We start from the raw sequence: 17255 nt of genomic DNA on the forward strand, positions 1-17255 counted from the left end.
AGTTATTAAATACAGTCCAGTTTGTAACATTCTCTATGAAAAGTGCTTTTAAATGATGTGTAATGTGATGTAGTGAGCTTTGAAAATATGTATGTATGTATGTTGTAATTCTTTTTTTAAATCATTCAAATGTTTATGACAGTAGTATATATATTTTTTTTCATCAAGTTTCTGACATTTTAATGTTTATTAGTTATTTTATAATATTACTTTTGGACCAAAATATCAACAAATCTCAAAATTGATAGGTAGATGCAAAAATTCCATTTCAACAAACACTACCCTATAAGGTACATCCATTGTATCATTAGATATTTGTGAATCAAATCCCCAAGCTGAAAAGTTAAAAATCTGTTGTTCTGCCCCTGAACAAGGCAGTTAACTCACTATTCCCCGGTAGGCCGTCATTGTAAATAAGAATTTGTTCTTAACTGACTTGCCTAGTAAAAATAAAGGTTACATTTATTTTTTAAATTCTCTATACTAAGTCCCTTACATGTACGAGCCTCTAGTCATGACTAGATGGTATACATCTTATGTCAAAAGTTTAACCTGTTTGCATTTTAGCTAACTCTAACCCTTTTCCTAACCTTAACCTAATTCTCTTAACCTGTTATGTTAATTATCCTAACCTGCTGTGTAAATTCTCAGAACCTGCTACAAAAAGTAAAATTCTGACATAAGCCGTAAACCATTAGTCAAAACCCATGGCTCTCCGCTCTCCCACTTCTGACACCAATGTAACAAATTATATAATAATTAGGTGGGTGTGTAACGGTTTTCTTCTGGTGAAAGAGAGGCGGACCAAAACGCAGCGTGGTGGTTATTCATGTTTTTTAATAAAGACACTAGACATGAATAAACTAACAAAAACGTGGAAAACCAAAAACAGCCCTATCTGGTGCAAAACACAGAGACAGGAACAATCACCCACAAAACCCAACACAAAACAGGCTACCTAAATATGGTTCCCAATCAGAGACAATGACTAACACCTGCCTCTGATTGAGAACCATATCAGGCCAAACATAGAAATAGACAAACCAGACACACAACATAAAATGCCCACCCAGCTCACGTCCTGACCAACACTAAAACAAGGAAAACACATACGAACGATGGTCAGAACGTGACAGGGTGCTAACATTCGTCTTATTTCACACATGTACAAGTTTGTACTATACACATGTGTGAACTGGAAATTTGTTTTTCGCATTTTGGTATATCCCACTCACCCTGGGGTCAAGGATCAGACATTATTGATAGTGACCCTTGAGCAATTAGGGTTAAGTGCCTTGCTCAAGGGTATTTCAACATATTTTTCACCTGGTTAGCATGTGGATTCAAACCAGCAACCTTTCTGTTACAGGCCCAACACTCTTAAGCAATAGGGTACCTGCCACCATTCAGGTGGTAATCACAACCAGGACTGGAACCTGTGTCCAGTGACTGTTAAGCCAACACCTTAGCCATTACACCAAGTGATCTGTACCTCTTTGCAAGGTTGTTCAGTGTTAGGTTAAGGTCACTACAATATTAATTACAGCTCTCTATTGTCACACGCTCTCATGTGAGCCTTTATAAAGACTTCAGAACTGGCAGCGGACATGCTCGTACTTTAATTAACATAACCATAGGCCACGTAAACACTTCCACTCACAGGTGGCCAAAAATAAGTAACTGAAAGCCACACCTCCAATGATTGCACCTTTACATTCAAAATATTGGGTACAAAAATGTACCATTATACTAGATTATCCGCACATGTGTACCATAAAAGGTACCATAAGAGATCATATCTCTGGTACATTGTGTATTTGGATCGTTTTGTACCACAGGGAACAATACTGTACCCTTACTGTACCCTTTTGTTTACTGAGTAGTGACTGGAGCAGGTGTTGTAATGTCATGTTGTTATCCTCCTTGATGCTGTTAGAATCTTCTTGTGCACTTTCTGCTGGGTCAAACATCTGTTTCAGATTTATATAGAGTAGGTGATTAGTGTATCCATATGGTGTGTGTGTGTGTGTGTGTGTGTGTGTGTGTGTGTGTGTGTGTGTGTGTGTGTGTGGACACAAGAGACCCTGTACGTGCTGAAGATGGAAAGCACACACTACCCTATTTCCTAGAGGCCTGACAACTCTCTCTCTCTGTATCTCTCTCTCTCTCTCCCTCCATCTCTGTATCTATATCTGCCTCGCTCTTTCTCTCTCGATCTCTCTGTCGATCTCTCTCTGGCTCTCTCTCTGGCTCTCTCTCTGGCCCTCTGTCGTTCTCTAGGTCTGAAATCCATCATGAAGAAGAACGATGCTGCTGACAAACAGGGGAACAGAGGAGGAGCCAAGAAGAACCTAAAGTTTGTGGGAGTCAACGGAGGGTAAAGCTCGTACAGTGCTGTATGTAGGTGTAGCCTATATACATGTACTGTTAGTTGCATTTTTTTTACTATACTGTATACATTATGCATTGCAGAACTATATTTAGCATATGTTGTTTATGCTATAGTACGTATAGCATAATGAATTCGGCATACAATACTATATGGTTCTATAGTATTTACATTGACTAAAGCAATTGTACACAAGAGGGCGTGCTAAATGACTTTTTTAGCACGGCTGTGTTGCGGTTGCAAGTACGAGGCGGAGCTGAGCACAACCCTGAGTGTACAATTTCTTTACCAATTAAATAAATAACGCTAGTTTGATAAATGTATTCATAGGCTACTATTTCATCCCTCCACAAAAATATAGTTTTGACACAAATCTATGGTTGCAGGCCAAGCCAGCTGGTCGATTGGCGTCGTTATCATTTAAACCTACTGGTCGTTCATTCAATTTGCATCATTGCTATGGGCAGGCACTGCTAGTGCTGCTGACAGTGATGGCGCTGTCCGCCGTGCTGAATTTAGCGCATTAATAATCACGCTCATCAAGCAGAAATACCAACACTTGTAGCCTACTGCTGGACCATTTTACAGAAAAGGGAATTATTGTAATCATAAAACTGACACGATTTATTTATTTCCATCATCCACTATTGGTTGTAAACATTAATGTGCACTTTGCCATTCATTGTGCAGCCTTTGAAGTATACATCTAATGGGGCCTAGTCAGCCGTTTAGCCGGAACTGGCGGGTGGTTCTTGAAGTCGGACCCTGTCAGGATGTTGTTCCATCTTTTCCTGCTGTCCTGGGAAGGGGTCCATTAGCTCTAATATCAAAATATGTAGACTATTTATTTCCACAACAAACCTTGCACAGTCGGCGCAGCATGGAGCTGTGTGTTAACTCCGACTGGCTCCCGACTGTACCACACACTACAGAGACCACCCGCTTGAGATGCAGGTAGAAGCCTGGGGTGTCTTGCAGGAGCTTGCTAATATACACTGAGTATACATTAAGAACATCTTCTCTTTCCATGACACAGACTGACCAGGTGAATCCAGGTGAAAGCTATGATCCCACACTTGTAAATCCACTGCAATCAGTGTAGATGAAAGGGAGGAGACAGGTTAAAGAAGGATTTTTAAGCCTTGAGACAATTAAGACATGGATCGTGTATGTCTACGTTTCAAAGAGTGAATGGACAAGACAAAATATTTAAGTGACTTTGAACGAGGTATGGTAGTAGGTGCCAGGCACACCGGTTTGTGACAAGAACTATAACACTGCTGGGTTTTTCATGTTCAACAGTTTCCCGTGTGTATCAAGAATGGTCCACCACCCAAAGGACATCCAGCCAACTTGACACAACTGTAGGAAGCATTGGAGTCAACCTGGGCCAGCATCCTTTTGGAACGCTTTTGGAACCCCTTGTAGAGTCCATGCCCTGACAAATTGAAGCTGTTCTGAGGGAAGGGAACTCCTAGCTGAGAAACGGTCAACTCCATTCTCTTATATCGAGGCAGAGTTTTGAGTTTTGATAAATGGCCGCATGATTTTCTAGCAACAACATTGAGTCACCTTCAATCAATACTAATCAATTCTGAAAATGCTTACCTGTGCCTATGTTTGTCCTGTACAACCGTGGACCTTCCACGGGGTGCTGAAATTCAGACTTTTAATTCAAACTTTTATTGAAAACAACCACCGACTTTTTCCTAATTTGCACATAAACTACGATTCAGTTGGCACACGTGCATTCACGCAGAATTGAGCAACACAAATCTGAAAAAGGTTGGTTGTATTTGTTACAAGTTTGCATTAAAAGTATGAATTTCAGCACCCGTGGAAGGACCACGGTTGTACAGGACAAACATAGGCACAGGTAATCAATCACAAGGCTTGTTTTGACCAGCCCATTGTAGAACACTACAGATGCCATATCTTAATTTTAGCCAGTTTCACACAGCAGGGAAATGTATTGTTATGTTGTTTTAATGGACATTTTCTGTAAGGTAGCCTTGCAGTTAGAGAGGCGAGCCAGAAACCATGAGCAAGGCACTTAACTGATTCAGAGGGGTTCGGTTAAATGCGGAAGACACATTTCAGTTACATTCAGTCGGACAACTGACTAAGTATCCCCCTTTCCCTTTTAACCACCCACAACAACAGCTCCCCGGGCGCCCATTGTGGCAGCCCCCCGCACCCATCCAAATAAACTGTATGTCTATATGTGTGTGTCTTTCAGAGGGGTGGGTTAAATGCAGAAGTAATATTTCGGTTGGACCTTGTGTGCAATTGACCAATAAAGTTATTTTAATCTTAATCTTAATTTTCATTAGGGCAAATCAAGACTGAAATGTGCAGGAAAATTCCTGCAATGGTATGATCAAATTAAGATACGGCATCTGTATTTCTTCACACTCCTCACACAGCCTGTGGTGTTCTGGCCTTCTGCTCACTCTTTCTCTGTTTGTCTATCTGCTCCATCTTTCATCCTGTCTGTCCCATAGACACATTGCCCTCACTCTGACACTGTGTGGGTGTGTGTGCATGCTTGTGTGTGTATGTGTGTGATGCTCTCTGATTCAGCTGTGTTCTGATTGTCAAAGGCCTCTCTCCTGTCTGTGTGATTAGAACAGGCTGGCCTAGCGTTAGTGCTATAGTTAGTATAAGTAAAGGACTTAGCATTAGTGCTATAGTTAGTATAAGTAAAGGACTTAGCATTAGTGCTATAGTTAGTATAAGTAAAGGAATTAACATTAGTTCTATAGTTAGTATAAGTAAAGGACTTAGCATTAGTGCTATAGTTAGTATAAGTAAAGGACTTAGCATTAGTGCTATAGTTAGTATAAGTAAAGGAATTAACATTAGTTCTATAGTTAGTATAAGTAAAGGACTTAGCATTAGTGCTATAGTTAGTATAAGTAAAGGACTTAACATGAGTGCTATAGTTAGTATAAGTAAAGGACTTAACATTAGTTCTATAGTTAGTATAAGTAAAGGACTTAGCATTAGTGCTATAGTTAGTATAAGTAAAGGAATTAACATTAGTTCTATAGTTAGTATATGTAAAGGACTTAACATGAGTGCTATAGTTAGTGTATGTAAAGGACTTAACATGAGTGCTATAGTTAGTGTATGTAAAGGACTTAACATGAGTGCTATAGTTAGTATAAGTAAAGGACTTAACATGAGTGCTATAGTTAGTATAAGTAAAGGACTTAACATGAGTGCTATAGTTAGTATAAGTAAAGGACTTAACATGAGTGCTATAGTTAGTATAAGTAAAGGACTTAACATGAGTGCTATAGTTAGTATAAGTAAAGGACTTAACATGAGTGCTATAGTTAGTGTATGTAAAGGACTTAACATGAGTGCTATAGTTAGTATAAGTAAAGGACTTAACATGAGTGCTATAGTTAGTATAAGTAAAGGACTTAACATGAGTGCTATAGTTAGTATATGTAAAGGACTTAACATGAGTGCTATAGTTAGTGTAAGTAAAGGACTTAACATGAGTGCTATAGTTAGTGTATTTAAAGGACTTAGCATGAGTGCTATAGTTAGTATAAGTAAAGGACTTAACATGAGTGCTATAGTTAGTATAAGTAAAGGACTTAACATGAGTGCTATAGTTAGTGTATTTAAAGGACTTAGCCATTACTGCTTCCTCCTGATTCAGCTCACACCAAGGCTCAAACCCAGGACCTCTGCCTTGCTAGCAAATGTGACCATCCTCCTGAAGCTTCTTACCAGTCACTGCCACGCAAAAAGCTAGCTATTTGCTGGCACAAATGGGGACACTTCAGGCTGAGGAGTAAGTTTCACACATTCCCATGTGCTACAAATACACTACCTGCTGACTGGCCCTCCCACCAGCACACACATAATTACTATAGCCTGGCCATAACACATTGCTGGGTGTGACATCAAAACTATAACAGACAACACAATCAGAATGGATCTACTGATGTACTGATTCTTTGATTTCTTACCTGATGAGGTTCATTCAGATAACAGCTCAAAGGGAGACTCATATCATGATGCAACAAACTATAATAATTGTGTAAGCTGATCAAAATGAACATTTCTGAAGATGTTTTTTATTTGTATTTTTTTTTATTTAGGGGGTGGAACATCTTTAATATTGCAAATAGTTTGTGGATTCTATCAAATCAATCTATCAATTCCCCCATTTATATTTTTTATAAATACAGTTGAAGTTGGAAGTTTACATACATTTACGTTGGAGTCATTAAAACTCGTTTTTTAACCATTCCACACATTTTTTGTTAACAAACTATAGTTTTGGCAAGTCGGTTAGGACATCTACTTTGTGCATGACACAAGTAATTTTCCCAACAATTGTTTACAGACAGATTATTTCACTTATAATTCACTGTATCACAATTTCAGTGGGTCAGAAGCTTACATACACTAAGTTGACTGTGCCTTTAAACAGCTTGGAAAATTCCAGAGAAGGATGTCATGGTTTTAGAAGCTTCTGATAGGCTAATTGACATCATTTGAGTCAATTGGAGGTGTACCTGTGGATGTATTTCAAGGCCTACCTTAAAACTCAGTGCCTCTTTGCTTGACATCAGGGGAAAATCAAAAGAAATCCACCAAGACTTCAGAAAAAAATGTAGACCTCCACAAGTCTGGTTCATCATCGGGAGCAATTTCCAAACACCTGAAGGTACCACGTGCATCTGTACAAACAATGGTACGCAAGTATAAACACCATGGGACCACGCAGCCATCATACCGCTCAGGAAGGAGACGCGTTATGTCTCCTAGAGATGAAAGTACTTTAGTGCGAAAAGTGCAAATCAAACCCAGAACAACAGCAAAGGACCTTGTGAAGATGCTGGAGGAAACAGGTACAAAAGTATCTATATCCACAGTAAAACGAGTCCTATCTCGACATAACCTGAAAGGCCACTCAGCAAGGAAGAAGCCACTGGTCCAAAACCGCCATAAAAAAGCCAGACTACGGTTTGCTGCAGATGGGGACAAAGATCGTACTTTTTGGAGAAATGTCCTCTGGTCTGATGAAATAAAACTAGAACTGTTTGGCCATAATGACCATCGTTATGTTTGGAGGAAAAAGGTGGAGGCTTTCAAGCTGAAGAAACCATCCCAAACGTGAAGCAAGTGGGTGGCGGCATCATGTTGTGGGGGTGCTTTGCTGCAGGAGGGACTGGTGCACTTTACAAAATAGATGGCATCATGAGGGAGAAAATTATGTGGAAATATTGAAGCAACATCTCAAGACATCAGTCAGGAAGTTAAAGCTTGATCGCAAATGGGTCTTCCAAATGGACAATGACTCCAAACAACACATTTCCGAAGTTGTGGCAAAATGGCTTAAGGATAACAAAGTCAAGGTATTGGAGTGGCCATCACAAAGCCCTGACCTCAATCCTATAGAAAATGTGTGGGCACAGTAAACTTAGTGTATGTAGACTTCTGATCCACTGGAATTGTGATACAATGAATTATAAGTGAAATAATCTGTCTGTAAGCAATTGTTGGAAAAATTACTTGCGTCATGCACAAAGTAGATGTCCTAACCGACTTGCCAAAACTATAGTTTGTTAACAAGAAATTTGTGTAGTTGTTGAAAAACTAGTATTAATTACTCCAACCTAAGTGTATGTAAACTTCTAACTTCAACTGTATATTATTGCTAATTAGCTGTTCTGTGAATGGAAAAATTCTCACCTTTTTTAAAGGGTTCACTGTGTCATAGAAAAATGGAATAGCCTGGTTATGGTTGTCCCTAACCTTTGACCCATACCAGGAAGTGCATGCTGTATACCTCTGTTCAGATGTTTTCTCCATCCATACCCTCCATGTCCCTCATCACAACCCAACTTTAAGAACACCCACACACACACACACATTGCCATGAGAACATAGCACAGACCTCCCTCCCTCCTTCAGACCCTGATCCCATGACCTCTCCTTACACTGCCTCTATTTGCCCTTCTCCTTCTGGAATTCTGTGGCCCCTGAACAAAAGGTCCACAAACATCCATGAAGGAACACTATTCCATGCCAGACCTTAGCCTATCTGACCTTAGCCTTTCTGATCAAGGGCCCTATAGAAGTGCCTTGACAGTGACAAAAACTTACAAACACACATACCTTTTCATGAAGTACCATCTAAATATGCACCTTTCCATGAACCATCTACCCCATGACCAAGCCATGTTCTCACTGGTCACAGATGTTAGTGATTCCAAGATGTTACGCAAAAATGTTATGTTAGGCCAATGGCCAGCCCACATGGGGCTGAATGGACTTATTTGATCATTTCAATGCTCTTCCAACATCTGTACTCCCACTGATGCTGTTTGTGCTGTTGTTAATGTCCAGGTATGAGACTACCTCAAGTGAGGAGGAATCCAGTGAGGAGGAGAAGGGGGAGGTGGAGGAGGAGGAGGTGGACAGCTCTGAGCCTGAGGAGGAGCGGGAGAAGGAGGAGGGAGCTGGAGCAGCTCAGGGCCAGGGGGAGGCCACAGCTACAGAGGACGAGGCCCAGGGAGCAGGGGCCCAGGCTGGGGAGACAGAGGGCCATGAAGACTCTCAGGACCCAGAGAACAGCCAGGCACTCCTGGAGGAGCAGCCAGCTGCAGCATCAGGGTGTGTAGGGAGATAGAAGGAGAGTGTGGATGTGCGGGGAAATGGATATATGATTATTTAAGTAGTGAGATAGAGAAGTTGGTGACCAAAACATGTGTTGTTTGACTCCCACAGTGGGCCAGCCACCAGGCAGTTCTTGACCAAGGTTCTTTACCCACATTGTTTCATTAAATATAGACTTCTGAAATGAGAACCACACACGGTTTTGCCGCAACAGAGTAGAGCAACACCCTTCAATTGATGCGCTGGGAAACAAAAGAAAGTGGACGCATCTCTCACAAAAACAGATATAAAATGAAAACACGGATGATTATAAGGGAGCTTGAAAACTTAGAAATTGCCTACAATATTTACAATAACTTTTCAATCAACAAATTGACATATTTCAAAGGAAAGCCCGGAGAGGGGTAATACCAGATATTTACATTTTTTAATACCTGTAACTGCCATTTCCTGCCATCTAGAGCAAAAAATGTATTTTTTTTTTTACATAGTGCTGCAACCAGTCCACAAGATGGCACAGCACACCTCTTACATTCATTAGGGACAACCTTGATCCAGGGCTTTCTTCGGGTGAGGCCCAGCTGAGTAAAGCCTGGAACCTACAGTATAGAGCCTTCAGGGCCCAATTAGACCACAATGAGACAGGTGCTGAGTGAGGCTTTAATATATCAGCCGTCCACCCCACTGATGTGGCCCGGCCCTAGAATGGTCTGGCCCCTTCCGCTGCTGACATACCAGACATATACACACATGTATGCACACACACACACACACACAAGCACACACACACAAATACACACAACACACACACACACACACACTAAAGTGTGATTCAGTTCCATGGAGGATGTGTTGCATATGTTGACCTTTGGGCTCTGTCTCAGAAAAGCCCTCAGGGGTTGCGCTATTGTTCTGTCTGTGTTAGTCAGGAAGGAGCAGGCGTGACATCATGTGGGCTCTACGTTGTCGTTGACATCATTACATGCAGCAGCGTGATGAGAAAACAGACATGCCATGATTATATATGACCACAGTGGATAAAGTGCCACAGTGAAGAGAAAAGTACAGTTGCGCGTGTATTGCTTTCGATGAGTCATCGTCACACAAGTGTATCTTTATCTTTATTTATAGTCTCAGGAAACGTAGTGTCCAAGCGATGTAAGCGATCATGTTTCATAAGGTAATGTGCTTTGCATTATGCTACCGTTGGATTTATGTATCTGCTTTTTGCTCTATGTATCTGCTTTTTTTGTATGATTAGGCCTGGCATGTTTTGAGGGACTCGATTTCCCTACTCCAGTTCATGCTAATCTAATCCAGACTATTTCACCACCACATATGTCTGTCTGTCAATATGAATTGCTATGAAAGATAACTTAAAGTTCTGCCACGTTCACACAGGGAGACGATCGATAAGGGCTTCATGGAAGCGTGTGACTACATTGAGGGTCGTATGGCAGAGGTGGGGGCCCCCGATAAAGAAATGGTAAGAACGGTTCCCTTCACACTGTCGTGCCTGATGAGGTTAATCGTGGTTAAGGCCGACACCCTCTTCACATACAGTGCCAGTCAAAAGTTTGGACGTCTTCACTATTATTCCACAATGTAGAAAATAGTCAAAATAAAGAAAACCCCTTGAATGAGTAGGTTTCAAAAGTTTTGACTGGTACTGTATGCGATCCATAAACAGCGTGGGATTTTAATCACAGCCCGACTATGTACCTAATTTTTGTACTGCTTTCAATAAAAACTGGGTACAAGTACAAGTGCTATCAAACGTGAACCCTAACCCTACCTTGAATTCCACACCTCGGCTAAACCCTAAACCCACCCATAACCCTAACCCTAGCTTCATGTCCACATCCCAGTACAACCCTAACCCTAGCCTCAACCACAACCCTAACCCTAGCTTCATGTTCACATCCCAGTACAACACTGTGTGTGTGTGTGCGTGTGTGTATGTTCTGTCCCTCTGTCAGAGACATGTCCTGATGGTGTTATACCAGGAGAGTGTGTGTGTCATAGTGTTGTGTGTGTTCTCTCCCTCTGTCAGAGACATGTCCTGATGGTGTTATACCAGGAGAGTGTGTGTGTCATAATGTGTGTGTGTTCTCTTCCTCTGTCAGAGACATGTCCTGATGGTGTTGTACCAGGAGAGTGTGTGTGTCATAGTGTGTGTGTGTTCTCTCTCTCTGTCAGAGACATGTCCTGATGGTGTTGTACCAGGAGAGTGTGTGTGTCATAGTGTGTGTGTGTTCTCTCCCACTGTCAGAGACATGTCCTGATGGTGTTGTACCAGGAGTGGTTCCGTGTGTCCAGTCAGAAGGACTCTCGGGCTGACACCGTCACCCTCTACCTGAGAGAGGTGGGCATCGCCACGCCGACCCTCCTGCGTTACATCGTGAACCTGGCCGACGGCAACGGCAACACAGCGCTCCACTACAGCGTGTCCCACTCCAACTTCCCTGTGGTCAAACTGCTGCTGGACACCGGTACGGGACAATCATACACCTCTCTCCAACACCCTCACTCTCATCTATCAATTCAATTCTCTCTCGTCCCTTCTTCCCAGTCTCTATAGTGCGCCCTTTTCCCCCCTCCATACCCCCTTTTCCCTCATCGAGCCCTTAGCTATTGACTTGAAATGGTCTGTGTGTGAGTTTGTATGTGCCCGTGGCACGCCTGAGCACGTGCTTTTGGTTTTGTGTACTGTATGTGTGTGTGTGTGTGTGTGTGTGGTAGGTCTGTGTGAGGTGGACATCCTGAACAAGGCGGGCTACACAGCCGTGATGCTGGCCTCCCTAACAGCTGCTGATGGATCAGAGGACATGGAGGTGGCTCTGCAGCTACTGAGACAGGGAGATGTCAATGCTCGCGCTAGCCAGGTACACAAAACATGTACACACTCTCCCCTACAGGTCACCTACAAGCCTTTTTATTTTTACCTCTCCTGCACAAGTTAATTGTTGTTCACCTTTTAAACCTTCATCATTTTGTTTTGTATTTTCTTGTGTGCCCCAAAAAAGTATATATATTTAACAAAAAATACCTATACTCAATGTAAACCTACTCACCCAGTCACTCAGGACCAGTGTACTTGACTCTCTTCCTCACACTCATTCTTCCTACCACAAACAATATACTGTATCGTTTCCCTCTCTCGCGTTTCCTTCCTGTGCTCTTTTCTTTTCTCTTACTTCTCTCTCTCCTGGTCTCTAAGGCAGGGCAGACGGCTCTGATGCTATCGGTCAGCCATGGTCGTACAGCCATGGTGCGGTTGCTGCTGAGCTGCCAAGCTGACCTCAACATTCAGGACAAAGACGGTTCGACTGCACTCATGTGCGCGTGTGAGCACGGTCACACCGAGATCGCCCGGGTGCTACTGGAGTCTGGCCACTGTGACACCAGCCTCACAGACAAGGTAGGAACACATGCTGTACACATACACACATCAGGGCATACACACAAACATGAACACATACATACCACAGGAGATTGGTGGCACCTTAATTGGGGAGAATGGACTCATGGTAATGTCTGGAGCAGTTTCAATGGAATCGAATACATCAAACACGTGGTTTCCATTTGCTTCTGTTCCGTATTATGAGCCGTTCTCCCCTCAGCAGCCCCCTGTGATACATAGAGTACAGTTACTTTTGGACTTCCCAATATTTCAAAACAACACAACAGTGCCACCACCTGGCTAACACTGTGAAGTGCATCATGTTCATTTAATTGAAAGAGTACAGAGACCCGCAGAGGATGTCAAATCCCCTAACCTTTGAGCTGCGTGGAATTGACCAGAAGCACACGATCCTATTTTACCTCCACCGAGTGATAGCAGCATGGGCATCCAGCTTCTAGGTTAATGACTGGTTTGTAGTGATGTCTCTCTGGGTTTGACACACTAATCCCTCCTAGAAGGTATTACACTGTACAGGATGTGTAGAGGTGTCTGTATGCGAATTGCTTGGCGGCTATGGCTGGAATCAGACCTTGTGCGAGGCCTCCAGGGCAAAGTAGACCCTGGAACCCCAGACATCGCTTTGTGGGTATGGTGCTGTGGCAGACAGGCTGCAAATATCACTCTCTCTATCTCTTCCTTTCCCATGGTCCTGACATGGTATTATCCTGCTCTCACTTTCGTCCCACAAGCCAGCCAGGAATCGAACCGAGAATCTTCCGATTCCGACGCATTATCCATTGCACCACTGGCCCATTGTGACGATAACCTTTTTTTGGGGTGTAGGTTTTGCCTGTACGCTCATTACCCAGGTCTCCTGTTTCTGCTGTTGGTTCTACTGTGGGAAGGGGAGCGAGGGAAGGGTCTAAAGCACATATTCTCTGGCTAGTGGAGAGGACAGTGTTCACTGTTCAAACATGATTGACCCACACTGTTTTTGTTTTCTCTAAAAGTTCATCAACATTCTCTCTCTCTCCGCCTTTGCCTCTCTCTCTCTCGCTCTCTCTAGGATGGTCAGAGGGCTCTGTCGGTGGCGGTAGCGTCCTCCCACGCTGAGATAGTTGACCTACTCAAGAGCCACTCAGATTCCACCACCACCCACGCCTCCAACCCCTCTACCACCACCTCTGCCACCATCATCACCACCACCACAGCCTCTCTCCTCTGAGCCCCCTCCAGTAGTTCCTCTCTAACCCCTACCCTACCCCAGCCCCGGACCCACCCCCACCCTGGACCCACTATACCCCGAACCCCTTTCCCTGGACCAGAGGAGGCTGGTGGGTGGAGGTATAAGAGGACGGGCCCATTGTAATGGCTGGAGTGGAATAAATGGAACGGTGTCAAACTGATCAATCATATGGAAACCACATGTTTGACTCCATTCCATTCATTGAAATGCAGCCATTACAATGAGCCCGTCCTCCTATAGCTCCTCCCACCAGCCTCCACTGTCATGGACCATACTCTTTTCCAGACTGTCTGGAGGACAGACAAAGGCTGTATTCACCACCACTGCCTATATCTCCCCACGGACCAGAGCTCAGCTCACAGATAGGCCTATTGGACCGGAGCCCCACAGACCAGAGCTCAGCTCACAGATAGGCCTATTGGACCGGAGCCCCACGGACCAGAGCTCAGCTCACAGATAGGCTTATTGGACCGGAGCCCCACAGACCAGAGCTCAGCTCACAGATAGGCCTATTGGACCGGAGCCCCACGGACCAGAGCTCAGCTCACAGATAGGCTTATTGGACCGGAGCCCCACAGACCAGAGCTCAGCTCACAGATAGGGTTATTGGATCGGAGCCCCACCGACCAGAGCTCAGCTTACAGATAGGCCTATTGGACCGGAGCCCCACGGACCAGAGCTCAGCTCACAGATAGGCTTATTGGACCGGAGCCCCACAGACCAGAGCTCAGCTCACAGATAGGCCTATTGGACCGGAGCCCCACGGACCAGAGCTCAGCTCACAGATAGGCTTATTGGACCGGAGCCCCACAGACCAGAGCTCAGCTCACAGATAGGCCTATTGGATCGGAGCCCCACGGACCAGAGCTCAGCTCACAGATAGGCCTATTTGATCGGAGCCCCACGGACCAGAGCTCAGCTCACAGATAGGCCTATTGGACCGGAGCCCCACGGACCAGAGCTCAGCTCACAGATAGGCCTATTGGACCGGAGCCCCACGGACCAGAGCTCAGCTCACAGATAGGCCTATTGGACCGGAGCCCCACAGACCAGAGCTCAGCTCACAGATAGGCCTATTGGACCGGAGCCCCATTTAGGGAGTGGGAATAATGTGTCAACTGTTTGGCAGCCAGCCAATGTGACGCTCAAAAACCCAGTAGCAGTGGCGACAGTGGTGATTGACAGGTGATCCAGGAAGAGGGCAGAAGGACAACAGAAGGATGATGGTTTGCTGCTTTATAATACAAAACAAGCTATTCAGGCCAAAATAATCTTAAACACATGATCGACCTTAACAATCGGTCATTTTATTATTAACACTATGTTTTTCCTTTTTATACCTGTATCTAAGTTTCCATCCAATCGGCAACAGATTTTCATGTGAATATTTTAAAATCCGCATTAAGAAAATATGCACATTTTCCCTCCGGTGGTGTGTTTCTAGCAAACTGACTTGTTGCAGGAAAATTAAATCTGTGCGTGATGTATTGCACACAACATTCACATTTTCGCATAAATTCAAGTTCAACGTTTTTGTTGTGTGTTTCAAAAAAAAAAAAGAATGTTTAACCTTTATTTAACTAGGCAAGAACAAATTCTCATTAACAATGACAGCCTTCCCAAGCCAAACCTAGACAACATGGGCCAATTGTGCACCACCGAATCACAACCAGATGTGATACAGCCTGGATTCGAACCAGGGACTGTAGTGACTCCTCTTGCACTGAGATGCAGTGCCTTAGACCGCTGCGCCAAGCAATCAATCAAATGTATTTATAAATACCTTTCTCCATCAGATGTCACAAAGTGCTATACAGAAACCCAGCCTAAAACCCCAAACAGGAAGCATATGTATAAGGGAAAAACTCCCTAGAAAGGCCGGAACCTAGAAGAAAATATAGAGAATCAGTCCCTGAAGGCTAGCCAGTCTACTTCTGGCTGTGCCAGTTGGAGATTATAAGAGTACATGGCCATTAAAGCCAGATTGTTCTTCAAGATGTTCAAACGTTCATTGACCTAAGTCAATGTGTTTCCATCGCATTTTACACTAGTTTTGACACAAAAACTGTTGCCGTTAAATATCAAATATACCTACTCTGGTTTTGCCAACAGCTCGCAGATACACTGCGGGTAGGCTAATCTACACAGTGAGAATATTATGGATAAGAATATTTGCATTTGTCAAACATCGATCATCATGACACCAGAATAAGAAGACCCTCGATATTTATTCGAACAGAACATCAAGTTCACAGCGCGCACTTTCAACACCCTGTGAAGTTCATCATAATTGACTTAATATGTAGCCTAATAAACTGTACGGTTTCCCGAGTTATATCAGTATTTGCGCATAAAGGTTTTTCCAGCGGCATTTCACGCAACATAAATTTTACCGACACAAAAATATCCCAACATGTCTAACGAACAAATTCTCTGTTGGCATTGATACAATTGTTACGAAATGTCCTGTTTGCATCACAGCTGTTGTGATTTTTTTGACAAGGTCTGACTTTACTCACATGAAAACTGGATGGAAACGTGTTTATTAATGACATCACTATTATTTTATATTTGGACATGAGCCATTTATTTAACTCATAAAGTCTGAATGTTATTATAGCGTTTTATAAAATACACACAGTATATTTATTTGTTTTACTCTGTTTGACACACGCTGTACATATCCAAGCTTGGTTTTCGTCAGTACGGCCTGACGACTGACTCACTCAGACGTCTTCCAATATGAAGGTTGTACAGTAGGATGCAGCACGCAGCAATATAACAACCCTCGCAGAAGCTACACAGGCTACTACACTGCAGTATGTTGCAGCAACTGTATACTCGACTGAACAATTTACTTTCCCGCTCTATCTCTCTCTTTTGTCGCTCACACACCTCACGCACACACACACTCTCTCGCTCACTCCACTGTAATGCATCCCTTCCTCTGTCTGCCTGCTTTTAGACTACAAATTAAATGATGTATGCACACAAATTGCTACAAAATGCACAAAGGATGTCAGGCAATTTTACATTCCAGATACAGTGTAATTCATACTATGGTACAACATCACACCACCGAGCACAGGAAGCCTTGCAGTAGACTATTATCCATCACTGGCCATAATGTAATAAGGGTTGTAACATTTTCTGTAAAGTTTCAGTCAGTTAGTAATTATACAACCCCCCCCTTGTCCCGTACGGACACACACAGGCTGCTTTCACTGCTAGAAAAGTGGAACGGTTGTTTTTTTAGGTTGATTGCGCCTCTCTCTTCCACACCCACCTCTTCTCTGTATTGAAAGACGGTGTGAAGTAATGGCATGATGATGAGAATATCCTAGCTTGCCTATCGGAAAATGAAGAGGTGTGTGGCGCAATGTGATTTTTCATACCCGGTCTTTTAAGAACCCAGGCCTAAAGGAAAAAGGGACTGTACTCACAAGGTGGAGTGGTGCTGTCTTTCTCACCTCTTCATCAGAAACCCGGCTTAGGAGCTGAAGACTGACCTCTAATGGTTCAAGAAGTATATGGCTAACTACCTGAAGAGACAGTATTGTGAAAAA

General features: G+C 43.3%; 1 protein-coding gene across 4 annotated transcripts in view; it reads left to right on the plus strand.

The window, feature by feature from the left end:
* LOC112260472 (KN motif and ankyrin repeat domains 4) overlaps positions 1-15273 on the plus strand; it is a 96125-nt gene extending 80852 nt beyond the window's left edge. For 3 of the 4 annotated variants that reach the window (XM_042321473.1, XM_042321487.1, XM_042321477.1), the window contains exons 4-10: positions 2281-2377; positions 8768-9034; positions 10439-10523; positions 11310-11529; positions 11780-11922; positions 12258-12458; positions 13510-15273. In XM_042321473.1, the coding sequence (XP_042177407.1) occupies positions 2281-2377; positions 8768-9034; positions 10439-10523; positions 11310-11529; positions 11780-11922; positions 12258-12458; positions 13510-13668 (1172 nt within the window). In that variant the 3' untranslated portion in view covers positions 13669-15273. Of the gene's footprint in view, positions 1-2280; positions 2378-8767; positions 9035-10438; positions 10524-11016; positions 11146-11309; positions 11530-11779; positions 11923-12257; positions 12459-13509 lie in introns of those variants that run through there. The other variant, XM_042321489.1, reaches the window with a different exon arrangement.
* The last annotated feature ends 1982 nt before the right edge of the window (positions 15274-17255 follow it).

This window comes from Oncorhynchus tshawytscha, linkage group LG01, assembly GCF_018296145.1.
Source record: "Oncorhynchus tshawytscha isolate Ot180627B linkage group LG01, Otsh_v2.0, whole genome shotgun sequence".
Lineage (NCBI taxonomy): Eukaryota > Metazoa > Chordata > Actinopteri > Salmoniformes > Salmonidae > Oncorhynchus > Oncorhynchus tshawytscha.